Source organism: Oryctolagus cuniculus, chromosome 11 (genome assembly GCF_051225735.1).
Source record: "Oryctolagus cuniculus isolate XC-2025 breed Fujian yellow rabbit chromosome 11, ASM5122573v1, whole genome shotgun sequence".
Lineage (NCBI taxonomy): Eukaryota > Metazoa > Chordata > Mammalia > Lagomorpha > Leporidae > Oryctolagus > Oryctolagus cuniculus.
Window position 1 is genome coordinate 114,150,543 of NC_142877.1, and position 27,465 is coordinate 114,178,007.

At 61.7% G+C, this 27,465-nt stretch overlaps 1 protein-coding gene across 2 annotated transcripts; it reads left to right on the top strand.

Annotated features, from left to right (window-relative positions):
- The first annotated feature begins 2,832 nt into the window (after positions 1-2,832).
- Positions 2,833-23,595, top strand: CSF2RB (colony stimulating factor 2 receptor subunit beta). 2 transcript variants are annotated; one of them, XM_070052884.2, is made up of 15 exons: positions 2,861-2,956; positions 5,223-5,395; positions 10,232-10,466; positions 11,198-11,321; positions 11,538-11,728; positions 14,567-14,724; positions 14,798-14,966; positions 15,591-15,726; positions 15,860-16,017; positions 18,670-18,809; positions 19,448-19,610; positions 20,545-20,635; positions 20,789-20,846; positions 21,348-21,451; positions 21,958-23,595. In XM_070052884.2, the coding sequence occupies exons 3-15, from the start codon at positions 10,394-10,396 to the stop codon at positions 22,997-22,999; spliced, it is 2,607 nt and encodes an 868-aa protein (XP_069908985.2). In that variant the 5' UTR covers positions 2,861-2,956; positions 5,223-5,395; positions 10,232-10,393; the 3' UTR covers positions 23,000-23,595. The 2 variants fall into 2 exon arrangements, with proteins under 2 accessions (XP_051701866.3, XP_069908985.2); XM_051845906.3 differs by lacking the exon at positions 5,223-5,395 and having other exon boundaries at positions 2,833-2,956.
- Positions 23,596-27,465: the final 3,870 nt, after the last annotated feature.

Sequence of the window (27,465 nt, forward strand, 5' to 3'; positions counted from 1 at the left end):
AGACAAGACGTGGTATAACCCCGCCATGGACAATCGTTGAGTATTAAAAACAAACGAGATTCCGACCCTGGCTACAAGTCACAGGGGCTCTACGAACAGTGTGCCCGGTGAGATAAGCTGGAGGACCCACAGGGACAGCCCCCGTAGGCGTCCGTGGGATGAGGGGCCTGAGCAGGATGGTGGGAGGAGGCAGACAGCAGAGTGGCGGTCGCCAGGGGCTGGCGGAGGGGACATCAGCTAGGCTACACCATGGGCCTGGGGACTCAGGGCCGGATGATGGGGCGGTTCTGCAGGGGAATGGAGGCAATGGCCCCGCGGAAGTGTGAATGGGCCGAGGCCACGGGCCTGGACCTTAATAACGGCCAGTTGTGTGTTTTCTGGATTTTACCACGGCTGTCTAAAAAGCAGGCACAGCGGATTTATGGAGAGAGAAGGTGATCTCTGAGAGACAATGACAGGGCTAGGGGAGACACGAGGGGCCTTCGGGGGCCTGGGATGTCCTTGCGTGACCGGGCGCCGGCTCTGCAGGCGTAAATTCGATGCATAAACACTCCCTGCACGGCACAGGGAGATCCGTGCACTTGGGTCCCGTATGTTAAATGCTAACACAAGAGCAATTTCCACAATCAAGTCAGGCAGGGAGGGGCCGAGGACTTCCAAGCAATCGTCCCAGAGCCCGGAGCTGAGAACGGCAAGGCTCCCAGGAGCGGGGCAGGGGCCCCACGTCCCCCACCCCTGCGTCACAGCCAGCACCCCAGGGACCACAGCCCCAGCCGCCCCTGGACCCTTCTCCCGCCAAGGCCCCCTGGGGGGCTTTCCTTGGTGTCGCTTGTTTTTATGTCACTGGGAAATCTGTCTTTTAAGGCTGAGCAGGCCCTGTCCCAACGTCCCCTGTCAGCCTCCCCCCAGGGACCCCCAGGGAGGCGCACCTCTGAGCCCCTGAGGAAAGGGTGTCACCGTTGGTGTAGGAGCTCAGTCAGGCCAGGGAAGAGCGCCGGGCTGCCAGGGAAAGCACCCAGCCCCAAGGGGCAGGACTGGGCCTGCGATGACCACAGCGGCGGCAAAGGAAGAGGCCACAGCGAGAACGGGCGCCTCCTGGGCTGCAGCTGCAATGCGGGCCCTGGAGTGCATGGGGGCAGGGGGCGGGGGGACACGGCGGGGGAGAGGCGGGGGGGCGCTGTCAGTGAGGAGAGAGAGTCGGCAGGGTCCCCCCACCCCAGGGACACCACCAGACACAGACCTGGGCGTGGAGGTCCCTGGGCTGGGGATGTAAATATGTGAAAGGTCATGACCACAAGTCCCTGGAGACATGGCCTGGCGCCGCCAGCCCCGGGCGCCGGGGTGGGGACAGCTGCCTTCCTCAAGAGGCCACAGAAGGCCGCACCGCCCGCCCGCATCAGGCCTGGAAAACCAGGCGGGACTGGGGAACCACGCGTGGGGCTTTTAACAATGTTTATTTATTCATTTCAATTTTATTGGAAAGGCAGAGTGAGCGCACCCGCGTGCGCACAGTCCAGATGCCCCCAACCGTCAGGGCTGGGCCAGGCTGAAGCCAGGAAGTGTCCCTGTGGGAGGCAGGGACTCGGCCCCGTGATGGAGTCCCGCCTCGGCCTCCGCTTCCGATCCAGCTTCCTGCTGACCCCTACGGTGTCCAGCCAGGGCCCGGCCTCATCGCCCGCGGGGTTTCTTAGCCTCTCTTGGTGGGCAGTGGGGCTCAGGCCCTGCCTGGACGTGAAGAGAGGATGCGTCCCAGGCTCCCTGGGGCAGCCCCACAGACACCTGCGCCCAGGTCGGCAGCTCTAGACCCAGAGCTGTGGGCCGGCCTTGCGCCGGGGAGACGCACAGGAGACGCCGCTCCCGGCTGGGCTCTGAGCTCCGGAATGAGCACCACGTAGCCACTGGGGTCCCCTCTGGCCCCGGGGAAACCCCTGCAGCCGGGGAGGGACGTCCCGCGGGGCAGGGGTGCCCGGGGGAACACCGGCCCTGCAGCCTCCATTCCGGCTTTCCCCGCCCCTGGCCCTTGTCCCCTCCCCAACCTCCGCACAGCAGAGTCGGGGCTGCTGGGACCCAAGACGGCTGAGCAGGGCCCGTGACCCTGCCTGTCTTGCTTTACCGTGTCGAGGCTTTGTCCAGCGTGGGGAATTTTTGGTGTTCATTTTGATTGTTTGGTTACCCTGTGTTGCAATTGTTGGTGTGCTGATCGCCGTGCTGTGTGGTGCTCCCTTTCAGTGTGGCACCCAAGGGAGCGCCTCACGCACCCTGCCTTAACCCCCCCCCACCAGCACGGCTGTGCTGGGGGAGTCTTCATTTATTCATTCCACACCGGTGCCACGCACTCACAGAAATGGGGGCCAGACCCGAGCCGGCCCTGAAGCAGCCATGCAGTGCCTGACCCAAGACACCGGGGAAGGGGTGAAGGGGGCACCCTTATTGGGGGTTCGTGTGCACCTCTCTGCACGGGGGCAGCCCAGCTTCGGTCCCCTCAGCAGCCCTTCCAGGTGTGGGGATGCCCTGTGAAATTCACAGATTGGGGTCCTGAGGCTTGGAGAAGCTACTTCACTCTGAGAAGCAGTGGACTTGGGAGTCGAACCCAGGACCGTCTGACTCGGAGCTCACACCTGTATCATTATGGCAGACACCTCCCCATGGGGCAGTCAGGGAAGGCTGCCTGGAGGAGGCTCCCCATGAGCTGAATGTGGAAAGAAGCGTAGGACATTTCAGGAGCGCACAGAGTGGGCTAGGAGTCCCCCTGGCAGCCGTGTGCGCTAGCAGAGCGGTGCCGGCCCGAGGGTCCGAGAAGCTGGGCGGTGCTTGCGAAAGGGCATTTGTGCAGAAGCCGGAATCACTCTTCCTCTTTCTGCTTCCCGCTGCCTCGCGACGTCAGCGGCGATAAATAGGAAGCCTGCCAGGCTCCCGGCCGGCCCCCGGGGAAGGCTGCTCTGGCCCTCACTCACAGGTATGGCCCGTCTTCAGGGGCACGGCTGCCGGTGGGGTGGCAGCGGGTGGGGGCGGGGAGGCCAGGAGGAGAAAGGACCGGGACAGCTGGGGGTGTCTGTGGGCAGCCGGGCTCGGGGGACCAGGGGAGGTCAGGGCTTGGCCTCTGGCGAAACTGAGCCGCCCGGGCAGCGAGCGAGTGAGCGGCCAGCAGGTGCACCTGCCCGGGGCTCACACGGGGGCTCAGGGCCCTCGGGCCTCCCTGGCGGGCTCTGGCTGTCCCGGCAGGGGAACTGCTGGTGCGTGGAGGGGGCTCAAGCCAGAGCGTCACGCACTCGCGTCCTTTCCCACTCCACCTCGTCACTACGGCGCGGGCAGCAGTGGCGGCAACCCCCCCCGCCCCCGCCGCCCCGTCCTGGCCGTCTGGCTTCCGATCTGAGGAGTGGGGAAAAGGCAGAACCCCGACTTAGGAACAGCGTGCACTGTGTTGTGAGGGTGCAGTCAGGGAGCCGTGCAGTGCTGCGGCACGGAGCTGGGTGTGGCTTGCAACGCTCACCTTGGACTTGAGAAGGGTCCCGACCCCCACACGCCCAGGGCCCTCTCCAGCAGCCTGTGTCTCTGTTACTCGTGGCTTATTTTTACATTTACTTACTTATTTGAAAAGTGGAGAGACACAGAGAAAAGAGAGAGACAGAATCACCCACTGGTTCACTCCCCAAATGCCCATGACATTGGGGCTGGGCCAGGCTAAGCCGGGAGCTGGGAGCTCACTGTGGGTCTCCAGGGTGGGGGGCAGGGGCCCAGGTCCTGGGGCCATCCCCTGCTGCCTCCCAGGGTGTGCACGAGCAGGAAACTGGAGTTGGGAGCGGAGTCAGGACCGGAGTCGGGCGCGTGGATCCGGGACACATTGTGGCAAACGCCGGCCCCTTACTGATGTTTTTCACTTCGTTGGGTTTTGCCCAGCGGTGTGTATTCCGGCTCCGGCTGTGCTGGCCTGGTGTGCGGCGTCTTGGAGAGTCGTCTTCAGGGGCAGGTGTGGGTGGAAGCGGGCAGGTGTGTGCCCTGCCCCTTCCCCGCGGGTGACAGTGTGGATGGTCTGCTCCCGGCGGTGGGGAATGAGAAGGCCGGGCCTCGTGGCGCAGGCTCCAACCACAAGGGGTGCCATCCTCAGCCCTCCACGTGACGCTTTTCCATTGCCTTGTTCTAATTTCTCCTGTCGGTTCTCCCACTTGGTCATGGTTTCAGAGGCAGCAAACCTTCGCAGGTAGCTCGTCGCCACCCCCCCCCCATCCACCAGCTTTCCTTAGAGTGTGTGACACAGGGACATCCTGCTGTGACGGGGGCTGGCAGGGAAAGCATTGAATGCTGGGAAAGTAAGCACACGAACACCTCCCGTGTCAAACCTGAGAGCGACCCAGAAATACGGAGCCTAACGGACGAAGCCCTATTCCACTCCTCCCCCCTCACTGCAGGAGTCCTTCCAGAATGTTCTCTACCCATGACCCACGCATAGAGTGTATTGCCATGGGATTATAACACACATAATGTTCTAGGTCCTAACTGTTCACTTAAGATCGCTCCTGTTTGGGGCAATTTCCCACCACAAAACACGCAGATTTAACTCATTCCTTAACCCCGGGGAGTAGCCAGCGAGGGTTAGTGTAAGTGCACCCCGTTCACCTACCCACCCCCCAGGCACCTGGTAGACCCCGGGTGGCTCGCTCGGTTTCTGCCGGGGTGGCCGGCGCAGCCTCAGGGATATCGTCCATCTCATTTCATCCGGTGCAGCAGACGGAAGTCATCTCTCGTCCTTGGTCCCTCGGTTTCCCCCCCTTGCTCCGGGGGAGGTCGCAGCTCCCGGCCACTTGGATTTCGCTTACGATGAACAGGGACGCACGTGCCCGGTCCGTTTGTCTCCTACGTCTGAACGTTCTGAGTGGCTCATTCATTGCCTGTGTTGGTCACTCATTTGTATCTGCTCCTTGTCCCCCTTTGCTCTTCTGTCACCGGCTACACCCCTGCTGAGTCTCTGGGCCGGTAGAGTGCGTCTCTCGTTTTTGGTTCCTTGGAGTCTAGAACTAATTCGCCAAGGCCCTGCGAAGCCCTCCGGGGTTTTCAAGGAAGGCCGAGTCTCGGGGGTAAAGCACAAGGTGGCACTTCCACGGGGTGGGGGGCACCGCTGGCCGCCGGCCTCCGCTGTCCGGGCGATGCCTGCAATTATGACACACGTGACATCCCGTGTCGGGCCCCTCCAGGCCTGACGGTTGTCCGTGTGACCCGTTACACAGGGGCACCTGTCAGGAGGAGCTCACCCTTGAATCCTTTCTGCCGGCTCCTGTTTCCGGTCACCGCGACGACACCTCGGGCGGCCCTGCTTCCTTCTGGAACCTTCGTCCTGGCCAGGACGCGCTCCTCTCTAGACACCGCCGCAGGCTGACCTCTGCCATTGTCTCTGTCGGGAGTGAGTCTGGGTTTTGCTTCTTTTTTTTTTTTTTTTCCAGTTTTTGTTCTGACCGTTCGCTTTCTTTACACGCTTGGGGGTTTTGACGTCTGTGTTTAGGGCGAGCGAGAAGATGCTGTCGCCCTGCTTCCTCCCTGCTGAAATGCTACCCTCGCCCGGCCTGACCTCTTCAACTTCATTTTCACGTGTTTGAGAGGCAGAGAGACAGAGACAGGCGCATGGGCGCACACACACACGCGTGCACACACGTGCGCACATACACAAACACACATGCGCGCACATGCACACACACTCACATGCGCACACACGCACACACACACCTTCCATTTTGCTGGTTCACTCCCCCAGTGCTCACGGCAGCGTGGGTTGTGCCAGGCCAAAGTCAGGCGCCCAAACCTCCACCCGAGTGCCCCCGTGAGTGGCCGAGACCCCCGCACGTGGCCAGCACCCGTTGCTCCCAGGACGCCCATTAGCAGGACGCTGGAGTCGGAAGCAGGGCTGAGACTCGCACCCAGGCCCTCGGATCTGGGGTGCAGGGAGCCCAAGCCGCTCCGAACCTCTGCTCCAAGCGCCCGACCCTCCTGGCGCCTTTTAACCCTTATGCACTGCGCTTAAGGTGTGCTTCCCCCAGCCCTCGGCTCATCAGCACAGACACAGCCGGGCTCTCCCACAGCGAGCCAGACCCTCGGCGGGCTCTCAGTTCCCCTGCCCGTCCCGGCCTGACTCACAGCCGCCGCCCACGCCACGCCGCAGCCCAGTCCCGCTGCCTGCACTCAGTGCTGGTTACTTCCGGGGCGCCAGTTCTCCCTGACTGGACCCCGAGTCTCCCCGGCGTCTTCGCCTCCCGACGCATGGGCTGGCTTCCTGCCGTGGGATCTGTTTTTCCCGAAACAGATCCTGGAGCCATTTCTCTGGGGGACCTGAAAAGCCTTGTTGCTCGGTTTTTGTTGATCCAAGAAGTTGTTCTTTCCCTGGACGTCACGGCGAACGTGGCATTTGGGGGTTCTGGGTGGAACACGCCGCCCCTCAGTGCTCCTGAGACCGTGGTCACGTGGGCGGCAGCTCCTGCCGCTCCGCCCTTGCTCCATGGCATCTCATCCGTTTGTTTGTTTTTCTTCTGGAAGTTTCTCTATGGTCTCCCTTTTGTTCTCGGAAGACAAAAGGTCACCAGCGGGCGAGTGGGTGTGGCATGAGAAAGGCGACCTTGGGAGCTGGGCCTGGTCGCTCCCCGTGGCTGGTGGCTGACCCAGCACGCTCCTTGAATGACGTCCTCCTGACGTCCTAGAAAAAGCAGTACCTGCGACCCAAAGGGCCCTCGTCCCTCCCCTTCTAGACGGCCGCTCCGTAAAACCCTGTGACGTTCTCTTCCTTTTCCAATTGTACCTGGCTGCGCCCGAAAAGTTATTGGACAATGGAGCCGCAACAACTTAGAAATTAATTTTCCCTTCACCAAGGAGACGAGCAGAGAACGTAACCTTGGGCTGGTGTGGTTGATCCAGAGTGAACAGAGGAATCCAGTTTCCTCTTTGTTTCATCATCCTCATATATGGCTTCCAACCTCAAGGCAACCTCATGGTTCAGAAGGACTGCTGGAGCTCCAGCCATCACCTTTCCAGGAGGGCGGAAATGGAGCCCTTCTGCCTGAGTCGATTCTCCTTTAAAAAAATGTTCATTTATTTGAGGCATGCGGAGACGGACACACAGAAGACAGGTGTGCTGGTTCACACCTCAAATGGCTGGGGCGGGGCTGAGCCGAGGCCAGAGGCCAGGAGCTTACCCCAGGGCTCTTCCATGGGTGGCAGGAACCCAGCTACAGACCCCGCCGGTGTGCAGTAGCGGGAAGCTGGAGTCTGGACCTGGAGCCAGGAATCAAACCTACACCCTCCCATACAGGACACAGGCAGCGTTGCCTGTGTCTCAACCATTGGCCAGCATCCGCGCGGTCAGTGGGGCCGCTGCCCGGCCCGTGCCCCCCGCCCTCACCTCTTTCTGGACTCCCGGGGCTCCTGGTCTCGACTTTTCTGGGACTTTCTGTCTCCCTGCCCGTGTGCCCGTCCTCAGCGCCTGCTTTGTGACCCCCGCTGGGGTGTGCACTATTGGTGGGGGGGGCTGTCTCTTCTCGCAACTCCTCAAACTCCAAGAAGCGTCTGCCTTTAATGTGCGCCCAGGCTGTGCCTCTCGGTGGCTGTGGCTCCTCTGACGCCCCCAAGGAAGCTGATTTAGGTGGCTTGGCCCCGCCCCCATGCGCGTCTGTGGGTCAGCGCCCCCCGTCGGAGCAGATGCGTGAACGTGGCCGACCGGGAAGGACAAGCCTCCTTACCTTGGTTAAGGAGGCACAGTGTAGACCCAGCGTGGGCTTTCCTCTCTGGCTGTGACCCCTTACACCTGTCTCCTTGTCCCTAAGGTGGCCGCGTGTGCAGTTGCAGAAACACCTGCAGAGCCCTGGGCCAGGCGGCTGGCTCAGGGTAAGCACTAGGATCCCATCCCCTCCGTCGCCAATGCTGTGTGTGCACATGCATGCGTGTGCATGCGTGTGTGTGCGCACATGTGGCCGGTTTCTGTGGCTCTAACAAAGCTCCTGAGGCTGGGTCCTTTTGAATATCCAGAGGTGTATTTGATTTATGGACCTGGTGGCCGGGAGTGTATGGGCCTGGGTGCCCTAATTTCTCACTGGGGTTCTTGCCCCCTGCACAGCTAAGAATGTTAAACAGAGACCCATGGGCGTACAAAGTCAGGATGGATTGACGAGCGAGAGAGTAACAAGCATTCACGCGTGGGTGGGGGCTTCCCCATGCTGACAAACGTCCACGACCACCACTGGCCCTGTGTGCAGGGGTGGGGGCGGGGCTTGCTTTGTAACCACCCACGTGCGTGTGTGGAGCCCGTGGGAATCCCTCCCCGGGGCAGCAGGCTCCCTCCAGTTCCTGGCACGGCCACACGGGGCTCCTGGCTGCCAGCACTGGAACCTTGGGGCCCCCTCACCCCACAGCCGATCCCCGGCCTTGCGGAGCTCTGGCTGGTGCTGTGGGTGACGCCCATTCGCGTCAGCCTCCAGTAATGACTTGCTCTCCACTTGGTGGCTGGATCCGCAGCTCCTGTGCCGAAACCTAACCCCGTGTGCCAGGGTATTTGGAGGTGTGGCCCTGGGGAGGTGACTCATGAGTGGCATCAGTGCCCTGCAAACAGAATTCGGGGAGAGCTCCTGACCCCTCCCTCCATGGGAGATTACAGGGGGAAGGCGGCGAGGAAGCAGCCCTGGGCTCCTTGGCCTTGGCCTTGCGGCTCCCAGAACTGTGAGAAGCGAACTTGCCCAGTTTCTGAGCCTCCTGGCCGGTGGCATTGGGACAGCCACGACGCCGGTGCACACTGTCCTCTGGGCCTTCTCCCTCGCTGCGGGTCCAGTTAGTCGGATGAGATCCGGAAGATGTCGCCTGTGCTTCTGTCCCGCGTCATCTCTCTGATTTCCTCTCCTGCTTGGGAGCTTCAATCGCGCAGAAGGGTCCCTTCGATAGCGCAAGTTCCACACGGTTGGACTTTCCACATTCAGGCTTCTAACTGACCCGAGGTCCGGGCCACGCGTGGATGGGATTCAGACTGGCACTCTCTGAGCCGTTCTTCCGTAATCTTAGCTTTTCCACGAGTCTTCCACCCGTCACTTCACACTGCTTCCCACTCCATGCTCCAGAACATTCCTGGAGAAGACAGAGTGTGTTTCCGGACCGTGTGTCCACTGATACACTCTGTGTGTGCATGCGTGTTTGCCTGCGCGTGCGTGTACACGTGTACTTGTGTGTGTGTGCTTGTGTCTGTGTGTACATGTGTATGCAGTGTGTGCACGTGTGTGTCTGTATCTGTGCATGTGTGTATGCAGTGTGTGCACGTATGTGTGTGCACGTGTGTGTCTGTGTGTGCATGTGTGTGTCTGTATCTGTGCATGTGTGTATGCAGTATGTGCACGTATGTGTCTGTGTGCACGTGTGTGTCTGTGTGTGCATGCGTGTGTCTGTATCTGTGCACGTGTGTATGCAGTATGTGCACGTATGTGTCTGTGTGTGCATGTGTGTGTGCATGAGTGTGTCTGTATCTGTGCACGTGTGTACGCAGTGTGTGCACGTGTGTGTCTGTGTGTGTGTGTCTGTATCTGTGCACGTGTGTGTGCAGTGTGTGCACGTGTGTGTCTGTGTGTGTGTGTCTGTATCTGTGCACGTGTGTGTGCAGTGTGTGCACTGTGTGTCTGTGTGCATGTGTGTGTCTGTGTGTGCACACGCATGCACATGTATGGGGTGAGATTTCAAACCACCTCACAGAGGATAAGCAGCCTGGATCCTCAGCTCCAGGTACTTCCCAGGCTGCAAGAAATGAAACCTGAGGAAACCCCCAGGCTCTGCAGAGAAAGGGGAACAGGCCCAGGGCGGTGCTGTGGGGAGCAGGGCGGTAGGTGGAGCTGGGGTGGGGACAGCACCAGGCTCCGAGTGTGGGAGTATGTGAGCAAGAAAGAGAGAGGGGAGGGGGAGAGATCACTCTCAGGGGACGACCCCATGCCAGCCAACAGCACCCAGCACCCCCGCCCCGGCATGTGCAGCGACAGCCTTCCAGGAGCTGAATGCCACACGTGCCTCTCGGGGAACCCCACCTGCAAGGGTGCGGGACCCACAGCCCCCGAGGGGACCCACAGCCTCAGAGGCTGGCAAAGCCCACCTCCCTCACGGCCACGCCCCCAGATGCTGGGGCTCACCAGGAGGGATTGTCCCAGGGCGCCACGCATCACAGCCACCGCCCTGCATTCCCCCCCCCATCTGCTGTGTCCCAGCCCCCAGGTGACATCTCGTTCTGCAGGCCCCACGGAGGCAGTGGCCCGAGGGAAGAATCACGAGAGCTGGGGACATGGGGCTGGCCTGGCCCCCACCTGGGCGGGAACACAAGCTCCCTGGGCAGTGAGGACCCCGACACCAGAACCCACCTGCACCGGGCACCTGCTTGTCCAGAGCTGGCCGGCAGATGGCGCTGACTCCAGGTCTGCTCCTCGTGACCCTGCTGGCTCTTCGCTGGGGCCCCGGTATCGCAAGGGCAGGTGAGTCGGACCGCTCCTTCCCCTGGGGGCCCCATCCTCACTGAGCAGTCTGGGGTGGGGCTCAGGGTCCCCGCTGAATCCCCCAGACCCCCCTGCCGTGCTGGCCCTCCCTCCCTCCGCTTCCCCAGGCCTCCTCACTCTTCCCTCTCCCCCTGGGTGCCCCGCAGAGTCCAGCCGAGTTTGTGTCCATGTTCCAGGGGGCATTGGAGGCCTCAGCTCCAGGCTGCTGCTGCAGCCTTGCCCCAACCATGCTCCTGCCTCACCCCAGCCACCTCCTCGTGCCGGGGGCACTTAAAGACCCCCTCCCCAAGCGCTCCCAGAGAGCGTGGCTCCTGTGTTAGCCGTGGGGACCACAGTCCCTTTGCCCAGACCAGAGCCACAGGCCAGGCCAGACGCCTGATCCACCTTGGGGGTTGGGGCTTTTCTCCAGGAGCAGCGCGTGGCTGGGGCCCAGGCAGCATGCCGCCATCAACTGGGATGGTCTCCTGTTTCCGTCAGGACAGGAGGGGCCGCCACCAGGACCCCCATTCCCGCAGAGCCCCTGTCCCACTTAGGGTCCCCAGGGCCCCCTCTGCCTGCCTGCAGGTGCCTCTGTGGGATTCTGGGAGACTCCTCCCCAGGGCTGGGTGCCCCCAGAGGAGCTGGGAGGGACAGTGTCAAGGGGCCCCGGAGGGAGAGCGTGCGTGACCCCTCCTGCCTGACCCCTGACCCCCGACCCCTGACCCCGGCAGAGACCGTCCCACTGCAGACCCTGCGCTGCTACAATGACTACACCAGCCACGTGGTCTGCAGCTGGGCAGACACCGAGGAGGCGGGCCGGCTGATCAACGTGACCCTCCACCGCCGCGTGGCCCCGTGAGTGGCATGGGGGGCTTCTGTGGGAGGGCGGGGGAGGGGCGTCCCAGGGCCCACCTCCCTGGGCCTGGCCAGAGAGAGGGAGAGGGAGCCCCCCCACCCCGAGGCCACCAGCTCAGCAGTTCTCCCCAGTCCAACCTTCCCAGGCTCATCCCGGCTGAGGTGTTGAATGAGTGACTTCTTCCCTCTGGGCTCATGCATGGCCTCCCCTGACAGGGCCCCCCAGCAGCCGGTGTCCTGCGAGCTCACTGATGACATGCCCTGGTCACAGTGCCCCTCTGCCCGCTGCGTGCCCCGGAGATGCGTCATCCCCTACCAGAACTTCGTCCTCGCCGACAACGACACCTTCTCATTCCAACCAGACAGGCCTCTGGGCGCCCAGCTCACGGTCACTCTGGCCCAGCACGGTGAGGCTGCAGGGTGGGCTGAGGAGGGAGAGGAGGGGAGAGGGCGTGGTCTCCTTGCCCTGGAGGCATTGTAGCAGGTGCAGAGGGAGGTGCCTCAAGCCCCGGCCACGCCTCCCACCTGCCCAGCCACTGGCTCCCTGCTCGGCAGGCTCCCCTCCAAGAAGAGCCCTGCCCAGGGTTCACACGGAAACTGCCCATTTTACAGATGAGGCCCTCAAGGCCCAGAGAGGGCAGGTGATTTCCCAATGCCCCCCCAACAAGCAGCGATGACAGTAACCTGCCCAGCTTCCTGTGGGCCTCCTGCCCGTCAGAGCTGGCGCTCGCCTGCCCGCTGCCTTCACGGAGGGCCCCCAGGGTGTGCGCAGGTCCGCGGCGGTGTTGGGTGCGTGTGGACGATCACTGGGCAGCGTGATGCTTCGTCTGCCTCTGGGTCAGGAAGAAAAGCAGCCAGCACACCAGCCTCTGGGCATCCGAGACCGCGTGGTTTAGACAGAGGCCAGGCAGGGAGGGCAGTGGCTTAGGAACGCGAAGGGGCAGGCCAGTGGGAGGCTCTCGCCGGGCCAGCCCAGCCCCGGGTCTGGTCGCTGCCTTTGGCTGTGGATGCCCCATGGCAGGCAGGGAGGGGCTTAGCCTAGGCCTCTCGCTGCTGGCGGCAGAGCTCAGGGCCACCTGCAGCTCCCTCTAGATGCTGAGGGTGGGGCTCTGGCCCGGGCTTCCTGCCTTTCCCTCTCCACCCACTTTTATTTTTCAGATTTATTTTTATTTATTGGAAAGGCAGACGTACAGAGAGAGGGAGAGACAGACAGAAAGAGAGCTCTTCCAGCTGCTGGTTCACTCCCTAAATGGCTGCAACGGTCAGGGCTGGGCCAGACCCAGGCCAGGAGCCAGGAGCTTCCTCCAGGTCTCCCACGTGGGTGCAGGGGCCCAAGGGCTTGGGGCATCTTCCACTGCTTTCCCAGGCCATAGCAGAGAGCTGGATCAGAAGTGGAGCAGTCAGGACTCGAACTGGAGCCCATGTGGGATGACAGCACTGCAGGCCCAACACAGGCAGGGGGGTTGGGCCACCAGGAAGTCAAGTTCAGGAACACCTGCCGGCTGGAGGGAGCAGGAAGCAGGATGCAGTCCCTGTGCTCATTTCAGACGCCGGCGCGGTGGGGGGTCCCGTGCAGGGGGGCGGAGGGCCAGGGTCCCCGGGGGCGTCAGGACAGGCTTCCCAGAGGAAGGAGTTCTGCAGCTGAGCTCTCAAGGGAGGGGCCTTCCTGGCAGAGGCGACCTGAGTGCAAAGCCGGCGGTGCACCTGCTGGGAAGCCCCTCCTGGCCGTGCAGCAGCCTGGAGAGGGCGCCCGGCGGGAGGAAGAGGCTGCCTGGGCTGCCCGGCCTCCTGGAGTCTCGGGGCCATGCTGGAGGCCACAGGGAAGCACCGAGGGGGCGCGAGCTGATCAGACCTGGGTGCGAGGAGGCCAGTGGGCGGGGAGCGCCGTGGGCTGGAGCGGCAGGAGCGCAGGGAGGGTGGGGCCCGGAACGTGACCCACGGCCCTCGTACCACAGAGAAGCAATGCGGAGGTGAGCGGGCCATGCCAGGACTGGTTCGCCGGGGAGATGCAATGAATGACAGGATCTACACCATTCATTCACCCCCGCCGCTCCTGAGCCCCACCACTGCCAGGAAAGCAGCGAACAAGCAGGCAGGGCCCCTGCCCCATGGCGCTGTGGCCTGACACAGGGGCGGCCTTGGAGGCAGAGGGAAAGCGTGGCAGTGTAGGGGAGTGGGCACTAGTCCCAGGAGCTTGTGTCCAGTGGGAGGCCATGTCCAGCTGGCAGCAGGCTGGCAAATGGACTGGGGAGGCCGCAGACAAGGGGCACGAGACACAGTTGTGTCTGATCTCGCCGAGGCTCCCACGCGTTCGGTGGCATTGGACATTCCACTTCCTCTCTCGGTTTCTCCACTGGTGAAATGGGCAGGTGGAAGAAAACCTCTCGGGTGGGATGCACAGGCTCTTGTTGGGTTCCAGGCCTGTGCCATGGGGAGCAGCTGAGGGCTCCCACTCCATGGCAGACTCAGGGCTGGGCGTGCAGGGATGGATTAGTAATGCCTGTCCTGGCTGGGGGTGGGCAGCAGGTGGCTTCCGTGCTGTGTATCTGCCACCCTGCATTTCTGACTCCAGCCTCAAACCCTTAACCTCAGCAAGAAGTCACAGAAACTCCAGGGGGCCAGGGGCCACGCCCTCTACTAATGTATCTTCTTGACCAACCCAAGCAATGACGGAATGAGGAGGTTCTGAAGATACATGCATTCATTCATCGGCCTTGCTCCCAGAAGTCACCAGGCAGCTACATTTCCAGCTTGGAGATAGAGGAGGAGGTCCAGACCCAACCCCTGCCTTCCCCACGCCCCTTGTCTGCTTGGGGAGGCAGAGGCAGAGACACGAATCTGCGTGGGGTGGAAGACTTGTGATGGGCTGTGGTGGGACACGAAAGGCACCAGGGATTCTGCCTGGGGAGCAGGCCCCCAAGAAGGTCCCTAGAGGAGTAGACACTTGCCCTGGGCAGTGGCAGTGGCGTGAGACCCTGGGCAGGTGGAAGTGACATGGACAGCAGGAGAAAGTGCCACGAATCACAGCGCCCTCTGCTGGGCAGTGGGGGAATGTCAGGCTCCCAGAGGGTTGAGTCCCAGCCCAGTACAAGGAGATCCGGTTACAGGTGCACAGCCTGAGACCCACAGGGAAGGGGCTCATTCAGGTCACTCCTGATGGGGGCAGCGCTGAGCCTGGAACCCAAGGGCGTCCACACAGAGGGTCAGGCCGGCCTCACGTACCCTTTGCTCCCTGTCCCCTGCAGTCCAGCCGCCCCCACCCACGGACCTGCAGATCAGCAGCAGGGGGGACGGCTTCCTGCTGAGCTGGAGCGTGGACCTTGGCGAGTCCCAGAGGCCCTGGCTGTCCCGGGAGGACCTGGAGTTCGAGGTGCTCTTCAGGCGGCTGCACGACTCCTGGGAGGTAGGCCCCACAGCCCGTGCGGCCGGCCCGAGGGGTCCCCGCGGCACCCTGCAGCGCCCCTCTCTCCCGACAGGAAGCCACCTCCCTCCTGTCCAACTCCTCCCAGGCCATCCTGGGCCCAGAGCACCTCACTCCCAACAGCCCCTACGTGGCTCGGGTGCGGACCCGGCTGGCCCCAGGGGTGGCTTTCTCGGGGCGGCCCAGCGAGTGGAGCTCGGAGATCCAGTGGGACTCACAGTCAGGTAAGGGGGGGGAGGGCATGGCCTCTCTGGGGGCCGGTGGGCTCCTTAGGGGCTCTGCAGATGGGGTGGGGGCGGTCTGAAGTCCACACTGTCCCAGCGTTCCGTCCCCAGTCTCCAAGACCACACACTGTCCCCGTTTGTCCCCTCTGAGCTGAGGGCACGGCTTGGGTGCTTCAGGCCGGACTTGAACCCTGGTCCCCTCTGGCCTGGCTCACGTGGTGTCTTCTCCTGAATTCAGCATCCTTTTGTTACTCAGGAGGCAAGGTTTACCGCAGCTTGTGGCTGTGCAGGGGCCCAGGCTGGTTGAACCCCTGGTGGGGCTGCAGGGTGGCGGGCGGTGGGCCACGTGGGCAGCCAGGGCGTGCTCAGCTTCAGTAGCCCACTAGGACACGCCCACGGTGAGCTAAGGACCTCCCACTGGGCCCACCTCCCAGATGTGGTCAAGTCTCCACCCTTAACCACTAACCTTTAGCATGAGACTTTGGGGACGAGCCCCCGACTGCACAGGCCCTTGGGGGGGGCACCCGCACTGCCATCTACAGCCTAACACCCCACCCTGAGAGAGCTAGGGATGAATGAGGAGGGAATGAGTGATCTCCGCCCCCCCACCCCCCCGCCGCCCAGGGGACAAGGCCCAGCCCCAGCACCTGCAGTGCTTCTTCAATGGGGCCCACGCGCTCAGCTGCTCCTGGGAGGTGAAGTCCCAGGTGACCAGCTCCGTGTCCTTCGGCCTCTTCTACAAGTCCGGCCCGGACGCGAGGTCAGTGCCTCCTTCCCCATCCTCGCGCCTCTCGGCCTCGCCCCCTGCTGGGCTCCTCCTGTCTGGGAGCCCCGGCTCAGTGCTGCCGAGGGCCCTGGCTCCCGCCTGCCCTCAGCTCGGCTGTGACCCACAGGGAGGAAGAATGTTCCCCAGTGCTGAAGGAGGAGCTGCGCGGCCGCTACACCCGGCACCGCTGCCGCGTCCCCGTGCCCGACCCCCGCACCCACGGCCAGTACACCCTCTCTGTTCGGCCGAGGAGGGAAGAGAAATTTATAAAGAGCTCAGACAACAGTGAGTTTGCCCCAGCCTTCGGGGTGGGTGATCTCGGAGCAGCACCCCCAGGGCTCCTCCCAGCCCCGGCTGCTGGTTTGCTGCTGTCAAAGAAACACAGTTCTGGGGACCAAAAGTGAGCAGAAGCCATTCTGATCTCTTCTGGGTGTCCTCAAGAGGCAATGGGACAGTGACAACAAGAGCAAGGATGCACCTGCTGCCTCCCCACACCCGGAGCCAGGCCCCTCCTTCTCTGTCCTGTCTCCTCCCCCACTGTGCACCTGCTGCCCCCCCCGGGGCCAGGCCCCTCTTTCTCTGTCCTATCTCCTCCCCCACTGTGCACCTGCTGCCCCCTCCCCAGGCCAGGCCCCTCCTTCTCTGTCCTGCCCCTCCTTCTCTGTCCTGTCTCCTCCCCCACTGTGCACCTGCTGCCCCCCAGGGCCAGGCCCCTCCTTCTCTGTCCTGTCTCCTCCCCCACTGTGCACCTGCTGCCCCCTCCCCAAGCCAGGCCCCTCCTTCTCTGTCCTGTCTCCTCCCCCGCTGTGCACCTGCTGCCCCCCCCCCCGGGCCAGGCCCCTCCTTCTCTGTCCTGCCCCTCCTTCTCTGTCCTGTCTGCTCCCCCACTGTGCACCTGCTGTCCCCCGGGGCCAGGCCCCTCCTTCTCTGTCCTGTCTTCCTCCCCCACTGTGCACCTGCTGCTCCCACCACACTCCTCTTGCCTTCTGCTGTTGGATTTTCTCTTTCTGATTTCCAAAGTCCTTCTCTGGCCGATAGTCTCCATTTTCAAAATAAGTCATCAGTGATTCACTTTTCAAGTGCGAGCTGGGGTGTGTGCCAAAAGATTGTAGTTCCTGTAGGTCCATGTGGTCCATTCCTGCTACGTAGCCAAGACTCCGATATGGCAAAATCTCACGGTGACCAGGCTCTTCCATGCAGTCTTCAGGGAATGCCATGGCAGCGGCCAGTCTGTCTCAGTCACCTGGGGTTCCTTGGGGGTCTTGCTCCTTTGGGAGGGGTCTTCATGGGGAGGAAGGATTCTCGTGGCTCACGGGCACGGGGCATGTGCAGTGTGACGCTGGTGTGTAGGACACGGGGACAGATGACAGGCGTTCTCTTTCTAAAATCCCTGCAGAGTTGTCAAGGTATGAGCACACTCCTCCCTTTTTCCGGGTGGGTAGACTGAGGCTCACCGTGGTTGCCTGGCTAACTGGGAGGTGCACAGTGAAGACGGGGCCCATCGTGGGTGGGTCCACGCCCAGTCTCTGCTTTCTCTGCTATTTTGATCCATTTTTTGCCATTATCATGAGCTAGCTGAGGCCAGGTAGCTTGATAGAGAGAGGCTTACTTTGCTCAGGGTGGAGGTTCAAGGGCATGACGCCAGTATGGATGCAGCGGTGGGCGTGCATGTGATGGGGAGATCACACCCCAGATAGGAAGCCAAGGAGCCAGGAGTGACCAGCTGCTTCCTTGAAAAACTCGGGGCTCCATGAAAACCACCTTAACCCCTTCTGAGAGGGGACCTCGCACAGGGCCTCACTTTTTTTTTTTTTTTTTTAAAGATTTATTTATTTGAAAGTCAGAGTTACAGAGAGGGCGGGCGGGCGGGCGGGAGGGAGGGAGAGAAAGAGGGAGGGAGAGAGAATATTCCATCTGCTGGTTCACTCTCCAAATAGGCAGGGCTGGGCCAGATGGAAGCCAGGAATCAGGAGCTTCGTCTGGGACTCCCGTGCGGGTGCAGGGCCGCAGGCACTTGGATCATCTCTGCTGCTTTCCCTAGTCGTTAGCAGGGAGCTGGATGGGAAGTGGAGCATCTGGGACTCGAATCTGCAGACAGGGTCTTAACCAATGCTCTATAGTGCCAGCCCCGGGGCCCCACCTCTTAAAGTCCACCACCTTTCCCCTGCCACTCTGAAGATCAAGGCTCCAGCATGCGAACCTGGGGGGACAGACCCCCTGCTGACCCCAGGGTCCCCTTTGCCTCGTCCAGCAAGTGGGTCTGCCAGCCGGGCCGGCAGCAGGTGGCAGGGCCCTCCCCTTCCGCTTTGGCCACAGCCCAGTGACTGCTGAAGGCCTGCAACAGCCAGTGCCCTGGAGGCTTCCAGGGGAGAGGCCCCGAGAGACGCCCTGGCCCTCGGCCATCTGCCCATCCTTCGGGGGGTGTTGAGCGAGCATGTCCCAGAATGCACCTGGTCTTGGGGGGGCTCTGGTGCAGCAGGAAGGAGACACAGGCGAGGACCGTGGTGACCCCTCCTGAGGAGGCCGCCTTTGCCTCTCGCACAGCTGTCCTTGGGCAGGTTCCTGCATCCTCTGGTGGCCCCATTTCCCCTTGTGCCAGAGATGAGGTTAAGAGATGCCGTTGCTGGAGCGGAGTGAAATAGTCACATCGCATGGGCAGATGTGGCAGCGGCTAGAACCGCATCAGTATTCCGGAAGAGAACCGATCGGTGGTGACCGCGTGGCTTTACTTCACGTGCTAGGAAGACCGGAAGCTTTGGGCCCGCCCCTGCATCTCAGCATCACTCAAGCAAGGGCTGAGCGGCCCCCGCGGATGCTCTGGTGGGGTGGGGGAGGCACGAAGGCCCCGCGACGAGCAGGAGAGGCAGCACGAACCACAGGCAATGTCCCAGGGGAGGGTGGATGTCACTGTCACCCCTAAAAGCCTCCCTCCTGCAGTCCAGATGGCCCGCCCCAGCCTCAACGTCACCAAGGATGGAGACAGCTACAGCCTGCGCTGGGAGGCGGGGAAGATGTACTACAGACACATCGACCACACCTTCCAGGTCCAGTACAGGGAGGACACGGTCGCCTGGGAGGTGAGGGCCACGCTCGTCCCCAGGGGGCCGAGAAACGCTCACCACACTTGTCACCAGTCAGAAGGATGTGGGGACATTTCTTCAGAGGCACCTCCCCCAGACCAAGTGTACAGCCACCGGAGCAGTGCTACTCCTGGGGAGTCGGGGTGGGGCGGGGGAGCCCACCCCAGGGGTGCACAGAGCTCAGGGCAGAAAGCGCCGAGCTGACCCAGCTCTCCAGGCTGCAAATGGAGATGTGGCAGTGGGAGAGGGGTGAGTCAGTGTGGAGCAAGGGGCGGACCGGGCTCCGGTCCAGGAACCCAGAGCCAGGCCCCAGCACTGCGCGCCTGGAAAGGCTTCCATTTGGGTCCAGCCTGCCCACGGGGAAAGCAGGGAGGCCAAGGAGGAAGCAGCTTTGGTGTCAGAGGGCTGCATGCAGACAGGAAGTCCTGGTCTGGTCCGGTCTGGTCCAGTTTGCAGCATTGTGGGCATGATCCCGGGGGCAGGGGGGAGCGTTATCTATGGGAGTGGCCATACAGTGGCAACTGCAGGACTGGGGGGAGCAGGAGGGGCTGGGGACCTGGGGGAGGGGTGTGCAGCTGTGCCCAGTGGCTAAGGGCCCCAGCCATGGTGCACCTGCTCACCACGGGACCCCACAGGACAGCAGGTCAGAGACCCTGGACAATGCCCACAGCATGGCCCTGCCATCTCTGGAGCCCTCCACCAAGTACCGGGCCAGGGTGCGGGTCCGGCCCAAGTCAGGCGTCTACAACGGGATCTGGAGCGAGTGGAGTGAGGAGCGCTCCTGGACCACAGAGCGGGGTACGTCCCCCCGCCTCCACCCCCCTCTCGGGGGGTCGTCCTAGGGGGCCATCCTAGGGCAAGGTGGGCACAGAGATGGGCGCCAGACCCCGCCTCCCCAGGGCCTGCCCCTCCTCTGTGTCTCTGGTCCCTCCAAGTGGCACCGTGTGCACCCAGGCGGCAGGAAAAGCTGGTCCCACAGTGCACCTCCCACCCCCCCGGCCTGAGGCCTCTGGATGTGGCCATGACGCACTCCCCACAGTGCCGGTCGCCCCTCCGTGCCTGCTGGGCCTGAGTTTCCTGTCCCCACGGCATCAAAGGCATCAGGCGCTGACCCTGAGGCCAGGGCGGGAAGGCACGGGGCTGATTTTCTGGGCTCCCCCCCTTCCCAGTCCCTGCACCTGCTGTGTCCATCACCCCCTTCAGCTTTTCCCACGCTGGCCACAAGGTCCAAGGTCCTGGGGCTTCCAAGAGAGTACAGGAGGTGTCACCGGTCCAGCTGGGGTGTGAGCGTCAGGGAGCCGCACCGGGCAGAATGGGGCCCAGAGCTGCACAACAGGAGGAGCCGGGGGCTCCTGAGGGGGCTTTGCCCCCACTGGTGGCTCCACTGGCACGGCTTCCCCATTTCCACCTTGCTAATGTTCTTGGGACTTGGTGGCACCTTAGATGCTGCCTCTTTCAGGAAGTCCTCTGTGACTGTCATGGGCTACCTACATCAATGCCCGCCCCAAGGCGCCTCCTGGTACTGACAAGGATCTAAGCCTCCTGTGCCCTCCCAACACTTTGAACCCTAGGGGGACCTCAGAACTCTGCTCTCCCTGTGTGGCCCCCTCCCCGCCCTGGCACCTCCCCCCCGCAGTGAACACCCAGCGACCTGGGCCTGCACAAGGCAGGGTCCGCGGGGACACTGGGCCGGCCCCAAGGCTGATGCCCCTTTCCTCCCTGCCGCCCCCAGTGCTGCCTGTGTGGGTGCTGGCGCTCAGTCTGGTCTTCCTCACCTTGGCCTTGATCCTGGGTCTGCGCTTCTGCGGCACCTATGGGTACAGGTAAGGGCCCCAGGGCACCTGTGGGGGAGGGTGCTCAGGACCCCGGGGCCAGCAGGGACCACAGAGCTCAGCTTCCTGCAGGCCCTCCTCTGCCTCAGTTTCCCCTCTGTGCCCTGAGGTCTCTGGCCGTTGTCCCCTCCTGGTGTCTTCCAGGCTGAACCAGAAGTGGCAGGAGAACATCCCCAGCCCCGGCAAGAGCCACCTGTTCCAGGTAGGACCCTGCCGCCTGGAGCCTGCGGGCTCAGGGTGCGCACCCGGAGGTGCTGTGGAGCCCCAAGGAGCCAGGCGGCTCCAGGTTGGACGAGGGCTGCAGGCTGAGCACAGATCTAGGGTGGGCAGGGCGTCCCTCAGGTGGAGTGGAGAGGCGGGGACCTGAGGCCAGGGAAGTCTCGGGAGGTGACGGTGGCGTGGCTGCCCATGTGTGGGCATCTGGTGGGGCGTTCAGGGCCGCGGTGGCATGGAGGAGGATGGCGGCCAGCGTGGAGGAGGAAGGGGGGGGGGGGGCATGGACACAGCCATAGCCCACTCTGTAGGCCTGGGAGAACAGGGGCCACGTGCTCAGATGTCGCTGACCCTGGAGGGAGCCTCACCCTCCTGACGATGTGGGGAGCGGGGTGGGGTCTTCCCGCAGCCGGGACTCCCCGGATCCCCTCCCCCCCAACTTCCCGGAGACCCCGCACACCCACAGGCACCCATGTCCTTCCTCTTCCAGGATGGCGGCGCAGGGCTGCGGCTCCCAGACAGCACGTGGGCTTTCCCTAGCAAGGGCACCCTGCACCAGGGATCCGGGGGCAGCCGTGGTCCTGAGCCAGTGGGGTGAGTGCTGGGCTCTGTAGGGGGGGGGGGAGTGGAGCCACCCCTTTGCGTGAGGACCCTCTCCGCGCCCGCAGCTCCCTGGGAGACAGCAGGTGGACGCTTGCCCTGAAGAAGGGACAGCGTGATTGGTAGGTTAGGGAGGGCAGACAAGGACTTGACCAGCAGCACGTGGCCTCCCCGCAGCCCCCGCAGCCCCCTGGGAGCAGAGCGCAGTCACTGGCCGGGCCTGGGGGCCGTGCAGGTGCTCAGTGCTCATCCGCGGAGCCTGGATGGCGAGCAGGGCGCACTGCGCAGGCCCCGCGGGTGGGCGGGGCTGAGGACGAGGCCCCTGACGGCGGGAGGTGTGTCCTGCAGCCTTGGCTCCACCCAGCCCTGCCCTGCTCTGTGCTCACCTGGATCCCCGGCTGGGTCAGGCCTTCCAGAGCGCCTACCCCTGCACCCAGCCCCTGCGGAACCAGCTGCCCAGGGCGCTCCCAGCATCTCTCCCCTGCTCTCTCCCTCCACAGGGACAGCGAAGTGTCCCCGCTGAGCATAGAGGACCCCACAGAGGTCCTAGAGGCACAGCCGGGGCCTGCAGCGATGCCCGCCGACCCGAGTCTGCCCGCGACACCGCCCTCCACGCCCCCGCTGGGCTCCGCGGCCACCGTAGGCAGCCCCGTTAGCCAGGCTTCCAGCTTCGACTTCAACGGCCCCTACCTGGGGTCCCCCCAAAGCCGCTCCCTGCCTGACGTCCGGGGCCAGCTGGCGAAGCCACAGACGGATGCGGGGCAGGAGGCGTCCCTGCCGGGCTCGCTGGAATACCTGTGTCTGCCTCCGGGCGGGCAGGTGCAGCTGGTCCCGCTGGCCCAGGTGACGGGGCAGGGCCGGGCCAAGGCCGAGCAGCAGAGGCCCAGCCAGGGGGCCCCAGGGAGCCCCTCCCTGGAGCCTGGTGGAGGTCCTGTCCCCCCGACACGGGCCCAGGGCGAAGGTGGCCAGGACCCCAAGGACAACCCAGGGGCTCTGCACATGGGCTCCGGTTACATCTCCACCACCGACCTGGCGCTCACCCTGCCCACAGCAGCCCTGGCGCTCTCGCTGCCTCCTCCCTCAGACCAGCACCCCAGCCTCTGCCCTGGGCTGGCCGAAGAGCCCCCTGGAGCCTCAGCCCCTGGGAAGCCAGAGTTTGAGGGCTATGTGGAGCTCCCTCCCACCACAGGCCTGCACCCCAAGTCCCCTCAAGCCAGCAGCCATGTCCTGAGCCCCACGGAGCCCTGGGGGGATGTGGCCCCAGCATCCCCCCACTCCAAGGGGCTCCTTGTCCTCCAGCAGGTGGGTGACTACTGCTTCTTCCCTGACCTGGGACCCGGGCCTCCCTCACTGCGGAGTAAACCCTCTTCCCCGGGACTCTGTCCTGAGACTGGGGACCCCGAGCAGGTGTTGGGGGACAAGAAGCCCCTGTGCCCGCCCGTGCCGCAGGTGCCGGTCATTCAGCTCTTCAAGGCCCTGAAGCAGCAAGACTACATGTCACTGCCCCCCTGGGAGGTGGGCAGGTCCAGGCAGGTGTGCTGACCCACCCAATCCCCTCCCCAATATCTCTTCGCCCCTAGCCCTGGTCCTGCCCAGGCATTTGTCTTCCAAGGTAATTTATTTTTAGGCTCTGAGTTATTCCGGTTCGCCACAGGTCCTCTGCCCGCCTCCCTCGCCTTATTTTGGTTAGCAGCTTTCCTTGCCAGAGTCCTCCCTTTTTCCCCTCTCCGACAATTTTGCATTAGAGTGAGGTTGGGGCTGGAACTGAGCCAGGGCTGGGAAGGAGGCAGTTTTGAGACTTGGGTGGGCAGCCGGTTCCCCAGGAGACAACCAAAAGCAGAGAACAGTCTGGAACCCATGCCGGCTGCACACGGGTCGGGGAGACCTGCTGGACCAAGCAGCACCGGGCTGTAATCAGAGGACCCGCACGCACGTGTGCATTAAGACTTGGAGCCTGGTGGGCCGGGCCATGCACCTGTCCAGAAAGAACATCCGGGTCCCGGGGCTGTGAGTCTACATGGGGACCCGCTGTGGGCATTATTATGTTTCTTTCAAATCTCCGCCTTTCTGGTTCACAAAAGAAAAAAAAAATCCGTGGCATTAAATTGATGTTATTTGCATTATTTGCTCGCAACCAAGTCTGTATGTGTGTTGTTGTGTCTCTTGCCCCCACAAATGTATCCCTCTTTCCTAGGGTCCTTCAAGTCTATTTGGGGGTCTGGAACAAAAATACCACAGACAAAGGAGTTTATAAACAACAGGAACTGATTTTCCGGGCTTTTGGAGGCTGGGAAAGGCAAAACCAAGATGCTGTCCACTCAGGGTCTGGTGTGGGTGCGCTTGCCCGTAGGCAGTCTCCTTGCTGAACCTCCACGTGACACAGGGACAAGGACCCTCTGGGGGTCTCCCTCATCAGGGCACTCATCCCACGCAGTGGAGCCCTCATGATCACCACCCCCAGAGGCCTGACCTGCCATCACCCTGGGGCAGGGTTTCAGTAGGTGGATTTGGGAAGGCTGTGCTCAGCACGTTGCCACAGTCAGGGTTCACCCTGGCATCCTGCGTTCTGCATGACGCCAAGGACATGGAGCACACGGAGAGGGGTTTTATTGTCCCCAAAGCCCTCTCTACTCATCCCTCCCTCTCCCTAACCCACGGCAGCCGCTTCTCTTCCCACCGTCTCCATGGTCTTGCCCTTTCCCGAACGCCGTAGGGCTGGGATCGTAGTGTGCAGCTTTCCCCGGGTCAGCCTCTTTGTCTAAGTAAGAAGCAGTTAAGTCGCTGAAGTTTCCTCCGGGTCTTTTCATGGCTCAGTAGCTCTTTTTTTTTAATGGTGTCTCTCGGTTTGGGGTTCAGTCTATTTATCCATCACCTGCTGAAGCACATCTTGTTGTTTGCTTCCATGTTTTGGCAACGAAGGCTGCAACATAAGCATTTGTGTGTAGGTGCTTGTGTGCATGTAAATTCCAACATAATTGAGCAAATACCACAGGGAACAACTACTGGATCCTATGCTAAGTGTTTACTTTTGTAAGAAATTGTGTTTGGGAAGTGATCCAGAATATGAGACTCTCTCTCTCTCTCTCTCTCTCTCTCTCTCTTTCCTCCCCCCTTTCTTCTCCTCCCAGCCCCTTTGTCTCAAATAAAATTTTTTTTGGAAAAAAAAAAAAAAACCTATAGGGGCTGGTACTGTGGTAGCACAGCAGGTTACACCAGCGCCTGCAATGCTGGCCTCCCGTACGAGCACCAGTTTGGGTCCCGGCTGTTCCACTTCTGATCCAGCTCCCTGCTACTGCACCTAGGAAAGCAGCAGCAGAGGACTGTGGGGAGCAACTCGGACTAGACTAAGTTACTGGAATTAAGACTTATTCTATGCATCTGCTCTCCCACAATATGGCGCTGGGAGAGGAGGAAACAGCTTCTACGCAGCTGCCTCTTGCCAACTTGAGTGATGACCTTCAGGAGCTGATCCTGCTCCTGATTGGAGGAGAGCAGTGTACTTGGCGTGTGGGTAGCAGAGTTGGGATTGGTGGAAGAGGACTATAAAGGAGGAGAGAGACAACATGCACCAGGAACATCTATCTGAAGGAACACCTGTGCAGCCCCCGAGAGAGCCGGCCGGCGGTGTGCCGCTCCCCCGCGGAAGTGGGGAATGTGGCAGGGGGAACCGCCCTTCCATGGAGGTGGAAGGGATGGTAGCCAACCCGGGAAGAACCAGCAGCAAACCCGGGGAGGGCCGAGCAGATGAAAGAACAGCGCAGGGTCCTGTGTCGTTCCTCCACGAAGAGGGGGAGCGACAGATGTCCCAAGGGTATAGGCCCCTGCCGCCCACATGGGGGACCTGGATGGAGTTTCAGGCTCCTGGCTTTGGCCTTAGCCACCCTGACCATTGCAGCCATTTAGGGAGTGAACCAGTGGATGGAAGATTGATCTCTCCCCCGCCCCATAATTCAGCCTTTCAAATACATAAATAAATATTTTTTAAAAGAAACTGTAAAACTGTCTTCCAAGCTGGTTGTACCATTTTTCATTCTAGTCAGGAAAAAAGAGAGTTCCTGCTGCTCTACACCCTCACCAGCATGCAGTCTCGTCAGAGTTCTAGACTCGGCGATTCTAACAGATTCGTAGATCTCCTTTGTCTGTTTTTGCGTTTTCCTAATGACAGACAATGTGAGCATCTGGCTGAGTTTTACGTTTCACTTACAGACTCCCAACAAATGACAGCCGACTTCTCGTTACAAAGTATGCAAGACAGTATGGAATGGGATGGAACAGTGAAACTGTTAAACAGGGAAGGGAGAGGAATCTTCTAATTCAGGATTTTATATCCAGTGAAAATGTTTGCCAGAAACAAAAGTATAATATAGAATTTTTCAAAAAAAAAAAAAAAAAAAAAAAAAACCACCCCAAGCTGTGAGGATAAGTTGCCAGCAAACTTCTGTGCCTCAGGTGCCCATGAAGGGAGGGGCAGCCTGAGACACGAGTGGAAGGTGGCCACAGGGCATCTGGTGGAGACCCTAAGCTAAAGGTAATACAAGCTTCCCAGCTCGGTCCAGAGATGCAAATCACCTGCCTGGGAAACTCACCCCACTTGGGAAAATACTGCAGTTACAAGGATGCTTCTTGGATCGTGTGCCCTCTGCTTGGTAGCCGTCACTCTAACCAGGAAGGGACTCCAGGTACAGGTGCACCCTTAGATCACAGTCCCAAATGCAGCAGTGGTCAGCCCCTGCCTGACCTGTTGCCCACTGCTTCCTTGTTATGTGTTGGAGAAATCTATCTCGGCTCACTCTACCTGCTCTAGTGAATTCTTTCTCCACCCTCGGCATGAGCCTCAACTAGCATAATGCAAATTCAGGGGCTGACTCTGTGGCTTAGCAGGGAAAGTCACCACCTGCAGTGCCAGCATCCCATAAGGGTGCGGGTTCGAGTCCTGGCTGCTCCACTTCCTGTTCCAGCTCTCAGCTATGGCCTGAGAAAGCAGTAGAAGATGGCCCAAGTCCTTGGGCCCCTGCACCTGCATTGGAGACCTGGAAGAAGCTCCTGGCTCTTGGCTTCGGCCTGGCCCAGCCCTGGCCATTGAGGCCATTTAGAGAGTGAACCAGCAGATGGAAGACATCTCTCTCTCTCTCTCTCTCTCTCTGCCTCTGCTTCTCTATAAATCTGCCTTTAAATAAATAAGTATTAAAGAAGAAGGAGGAGGAGGAGAAGGAGGAGAAATACATTCCAGAGAACTTCCAGGGCAGAATCCCTTCACGAAGGAGCTCCAGGCCAGGCTCCTGCCGGCAGCAGATCTAGGTCATCCACGTGGTGCTGACCACTGAGGAAGCCGTAAGCAGCGCCGCAGGCCAGTGGGGAAGGTTGCCAACAGTGGTGCGCAGGCTCAGGGCGCAGCTGCCTGGACAGAGAGGGGCAGGGCCATCCGTGGAGGCACGGAGGCCCCTCCCAGACCGCACAGCCTGTTTCTGCTCCACGAGGGGCCTGCACAGGGAGAAGTCACCACAAGGAGCTTCCACCAGGGCAATGTCTTGCAGAGAGGCTCGGACTTCTCACATACAAGGCTGGGCTGCGAGCTGCAGAGATGGAGGGGCGGAGCTGCTCACTCCATTGGGAGCCCAGCCCCTGCACGGAGTGTCCCGGATGCTGGACTTCATATTTGCCTGGCAGGGTTTCAGTTCTCTCTTGGCCTGATTAATCCTTGTCCTCCCTGTTTGTTTGTTTGTTTGTTTGACAGGCAGAGTGGACAGTGAGAGAGAGAGACAGAGAGAAAGGTCTTCCTTTGCCGTTGGTTCACCCTCCAATGGCTGCTGCGGCCAGCGCACTGTGCTGATCTGAAGCCAGGAGCCAGGTGCTTCTCGTGGTCTCCCATGGGGTGCAGGGCCCAAGCACCTGGGCCATCCTCCACTGCACTCCCTGGCCACAGCAGAGAGCTGGCCTGGAAGAGGGGCAACCGGGACAGAATCCGGCGCCCCGACCGGGACTAGAACCCGGTGTGCCGGCGCCGCAAG